General features: G+C 38.3%; 1 protein-coding gene across 1 annotated transcript in view; it reads right to left on the reverse strand.

Annotated features, from left to right (window-relative positions):
- clk4b (CDC-like kinase 4b) overlaps positions 1–5,000 on the reverse strand; it is a 7,288-nt gene that overhangs the window by 1,772 nt on the left and 516 nt on the right. Inside the window, exons 2-8 of the mRNA XM_060890877.1 lie at positions 4,481–4,661; positions 1,947–2,175; positions 1,228–1,316; positions 609–677; positions 400–516; positions 140–306; positions 1–52 (exon numbers count right to left, since the gene is read on the reverse strand). The exon at positions 1–52 is cut by the window's left edge and continues 43 nt beyond it. Coding sequence (XP_060746860.1) covers positions 1–52; positions 140–306; positions 400–516; positions 609–677; positions 1,228–1,316; positions 1,947–2,175; positions 4,481–4,656 — 899 coding nt within the window. The 5' untranslated portion in view covers positions 4,657–4,661. The remainder of the gene's footprint in view (positions 53–139; positions 307–399; positions 517–608; positions 678–1,227; positions 1,317–1,946; positions 2,176–4,480; positions 4,662–5,000) is intronic.

A 5,000-nucleotide genomic window follows, 5' to 3' on the forward strand; every position in this document is an offset into this window, starting at 1 on the left:
AGAATGTTTTCAGGTTTCAGGTCAGTGTGCGTTAGCTTATTCTGATGAAGAACTGAAAGAGAATAGTAATAAAGAATAATCTATTTAAATGTTAAATGTTTAAGATAGATACAAAGGTTAAATAGTGGCTTGTACTCACAGTGTACAGCTCTGAAGATCTGATCTGCCATGTATCTGATCTCATCGACGGTAAAGGGCATGTAGTCATTCTCCTTCAGGAAGTCATATGTGCTCAGGCCCAACAACTCAAACACAATGCAGACGTGACCGTAGTGATCAAACCAGTCTAACATCCGCACACAGGCACTAAAAAAGTTTTGGTTTTTTTGTGTTTGTTTTTTTTTTAACCCTCTATAAACAAACTATTCTATTTCTAATAACATCCAGTAAACAACTTACAACCGATTTTGAGCGTCCAGAATGTTCATCTGTTTCAGCACGTCCACTTCGATAAGAGCCGCCTCGCGATAGCGCTCCTGATTTTTGATTATCTTCAGAGCCACTCTGATACCGTCTCTGCCAAACAAGACGAGTGAAAACAGACAGCGTGTTTGTGTTCCTTTCGTAAGCAACAATACACCGAGATGAGCTGAGCTGTTAGAGCTTACTTGGTGTGGTCGATACACTCCACGACTTTTCCGAAAGCTCCTTCACCAAGAGTGCTTAAGATCAAATATTTTTTAAAAAAAAAAAAAAAAAAAAAAAAAAAAAAGGATAAAGACAATGCAGTCAGAAGCTTATTGATAATATAAGGGAAGAAAAGAAGTTTAAAAAAAAAAAAAAAAAGTCCTAGCAATGCTGGGCATACACTACATGACTTTAGATTTGAAGAAGAAGATTTCTGATTCAAGATATCAAATTTTTTTTTATTCTACAGTAGTAAATGTGAAACACCTTTGCTGATCGTTCAGTATTGCATAAGTTAAGTCTTACACAATTAGGTACTATAGTTTAGTGTAGACTAACAATCTCGGTTAAGGTTATGACTTGATCTAAATTTGTCAAAAGTCAGTAATGTAACAAAGCTAAAATCCTGCAGTGCATGTCTGCTGAAAGTGAAAAACATTCTGTTACAGAACTGTTTTAACACCCAGCATCGTACCTCATAGGTTAGCGCTAAAATATTCCAGCTACCTTTTAAAAAACAAAACAAAAAAAAGTTACCCCTACCCATCTCCCAAACACTTAGACACAGAACAGACAGAGAAAGATACGTGTTCTGTACATCTTGCTCTTAGAACTTGTCCATTGTGATAGATCAGGTGACCCTCCTCATCATCCTCAAAACTCCTGCTTCTTTTCCTGCGATGACTTTTCTGGAACGCGGAAGGGGGGGGTGTTTGACGTTCACGGACACCGGCATCAGCACCACCACCACCACCATCATCATCGCCAACACCATCATCATCATCATCATACACCGGTCAGAACCAGGCCCAATTGGGTCATTCGTTCATTCAGCAAGGAGGGTCGTTGAAGGTGAGGGAGGCAATGAGACGCGTTCGGAAGCCCGCAGCAGGCCATGGCAGCAGCAGCAATTTCAAATTCAGTCCCGAGAAAACGGCACAGGGCCAACATAGTGTGTGTTACAGAAGAAAGACATGGCAACAACATTTTCAAACAAGAGACTTGGAGAAATAAATCAATACACATTGGACCATTTCACTATTACTGCTCTAAATTTACTGATACTGATTCCCCTAAGCAACATATGACCTTTGAGGGGAACCTAGACCCTGACCCTCAGAAGCAGCAGACTTAAACCTCGGTCTTTTTAATTTCCTAACCCAAGTCAGAAATTGCATTTTGATTAAAAAAAATCTGTACTAATTCTACATTCACAATAGACCAAGCTGACCTTCATTTAGAGTAAAAATCGTATGACAAAAAAGCATTCAGTGTGTTAAAACCCAGCTAAAGCCAAGAGAGTGATAATGAGTGTTTACCGAGTGTGAACGGCTGTTGTGGTACTTTGAGCGTTGCCGATCCCTGTTACTGTATCGAGCCAAGGATTCGCTGTAATGGTGCCAATGCCTGTGTCTGTCCTTGTCCTGTTCCTTCTGGTTCTCTGGAACACCTCGGACGTTCGCTTTCTTCTCATGGCCACACGCCTTTAAACCGGGCTCCGGCGCCCTTTGCTCCGCGTCCTCCAGCCCCCTAGTGCTTTTGTTGCACCTGCAGAAACAATACAATCCCCAGTCATGGAAATCATCCAAAACATGCATACCTTCTTCCCCTGAACCATCTGCAATGCAGCCATCAGTGGTGACACAGCGCCTCTCCAAATGATGTCTCTACCTCAAAACATAAGTGCACGTCTCTCTGGTTTATGCGTACGGTATTATTTACTACTTTCAGCAAGCGTATGAAGAATGTGCCTTCTTGCCCTGCCCGATGTCAAACAGCATCGAGTGTCTTTCCAGAAGGGAGGGATCCTCAAGAGAGGCTAAACTTAGAGCAGGCCCTAGAGACACCTCCTGTGGGAATGTGCACTCCTACAGTACTCTTTTACACATAGCTTGCTGAAAGCCAGGTTTTAACCTGTCAATGTTGTAACAGTACATGCCTCAGCTCCTGTTACAGCATCACTGCATACGTCTTATGTGAGCGAACACCACTCTGATCTGTCAATCTGTCTGTTTAACTAAGCTACAGAAGTGGGATGAGTCTGTCCAATTCACAGAATAAGGGGAATTTGAATTACTTTCCAAAATCAGTAATAATAATAATAATAATAATAATAATAATAATAATAATAAAGAATAAAAAAAAAAGTCATTTTGTTAACAAATTTCAAGAAAGGCTCAGATTTTAGTCCAATAATCTGATAATTCAGTGAACGGTAAAAAATTAAGTCAGATTTGTGAAATCTCAAACTCCGTGATCTCCAAAATGATACGGCATCAAGTGTTTTTAAGTAACATCCTTGTTCATCTTACAGTTTTAAGAAATCAGCTTTACAGAATAAACAGCCAACGTGTCAATGTTCTGATCATAGACAGACAGACAGACATCAGATTCCAAGTCAAAACTGGATTTTCGGTTTAAAGCGTCTACTGATGCATTTAGTAACCAGTGACACTTGTCCAAAGTATATCATGTCATTTCTCTACTAATTAAAATTCAAGATACATTTGGAATATAAATCCCAGCTGAAGATAATATTTCACCCTGGGAAAATAATTAGTGGCATAGGAATGATCGCTCATTCACATCATTTTCAGTTATCGCATTATAACTCTCAGCACCGGTTAATTTAGGCAAAGTCTTAATTACTGTACATTTATTATTAGGACATATTTTAGTAAGTAAAAGTAGACTGTGTATCAAAACAAAACTAAAGATATGCGATGGAAGATGATACAAGTAAAGCTCTACATGTTGTCCTCGTTAACAGGCTATAAATAATTAGAAATTACAAGCAACGATGAAAACGCGGTCGGACGCAAAGCTGAAGATTATTATTTTATTAGATAAAGACGCGTTTTCTCCCATATGCCAACTTTTCAAAATGCAATATTTTAATAAACACAAATTGACAAAATTGTGCCAATGATATATTTATACTTCCACTTATTTTTTGCTGAATGTCTGAAATAAAATCAGTTCCTTAAAGCTAAGGCAGCTCTCTACAGTCATACTCACACCAAAGTCTTTTGTAATCTCTTCATGTTAATAAAACAAAAACCAAAACACAACATGAAAAAAAACAAAAAAACAACTGCAGCTTTAAATGTTACTGAGAAAAAGTCAAGCCTCCAAAAAACACGATGGAAGAGATTCATTCACAGACGCTGTAGTCTGCATAATATTTCTGAAACATTTACAAATGATTTCCTCTCTGTTTTGAGTCAGTTAAAATCATTTATACATTTTAGGTATGTTACAGACCTAGTGGATGAGTTTTTAATGCATAAAACATTAGAATGAGTGTTAACCTGTGATTTGCCTTTCAGCCGGCACTGATATCACAGCTCCAGTTACACTTCATCAACCACATGCTGTTAACGTAAATGAATCAAAAACAGGATGTGAACTGATGCGAAGCAATGGCTCTGGCCAAGTTCATTGATTTCCAATAATAGTGCATGTTGAAATGTTTTATTCTTCTTATGCCACACTAAATTTCCAACAATTTATTTATAAATGAACAAATGGTTATGCTTCTGAACCACTTCTAAACGTCCCGGTTAACTTGCCAGCCTCTCTTTGTTCTGTCTTGATGTTAATACGACTGACTGTTTCAAACATCTGTCACTGAAGACTCTTTTTATAAACATTAAATAAATGGCTCCTTACGGAATCCTTCACCGTATTAACTCTTCTTTGAGTAAGACATGTAAACGAGAACGTATTTCAAATGAGCAGATCATACAAGCTATTTCTAGCCAAATGTGTGTGGAAAAAAAAAAAGCAAATAACCCTGATGAGAAGTAGACCGTGAATACATACAGTGTGCATCATGCCATGGTTGAAGTACCTTTCGTATGTTCTGTAGTGGTGGTACCGTCTCGGTCTCCTGTCTCTCTCACTGCTACACGAGTCCCTCTTTGAGCGTTTGTGAGCCTCCACACTCCTCTTTTCTTCTTCTTCCTCCCAGTTCCACACCTCCATCCTCCGTCCATCGGGACAGCGCATCCGTTTCGAGCGCCGCATGCGTCCTACCAAAAGAGGGAAAGAAAAAGAGAAGTAATAAAAAGGTTTACAACTGAGAACTCTACACCAAAGCCACTCCTTGTCCCTAGCAAGGCTGTAAAAACACCAAACCAAGTCTTGATATTAAGTTTCAAGACCTGACTGATGACTTGATGGCTACAGGTCACAACCTTGACTAAATTACTGAGAAACTCAATAAGCTCAATGAGCTGATGGTCACTAATGAATGACAAATTTGAGATTTTTTTATAATTTTATTTTTATTTCTTGTTTATTTTAGAAAAAAATATTTTTATTTTGTTTTTGTTATTTATTATTTTTAATCCTGGATTGAATAAATCACT

The sequence above is a fragment of the Tachysurus vachellii genome, chromosome 17 (assembly GCF_030014155.1).
Source record: "Tachysurus vachellii isolate PV-2020 chromosome 17, HZAU_Pvac_v1, whole genome shotgun sequence".
Taxonomy (NCBI): Eukaryota; Metazoa; Chordata; class Actinopteri; order Siluriformes; family Bagridae; genus Tachysurus; species Tachysurus vachellii.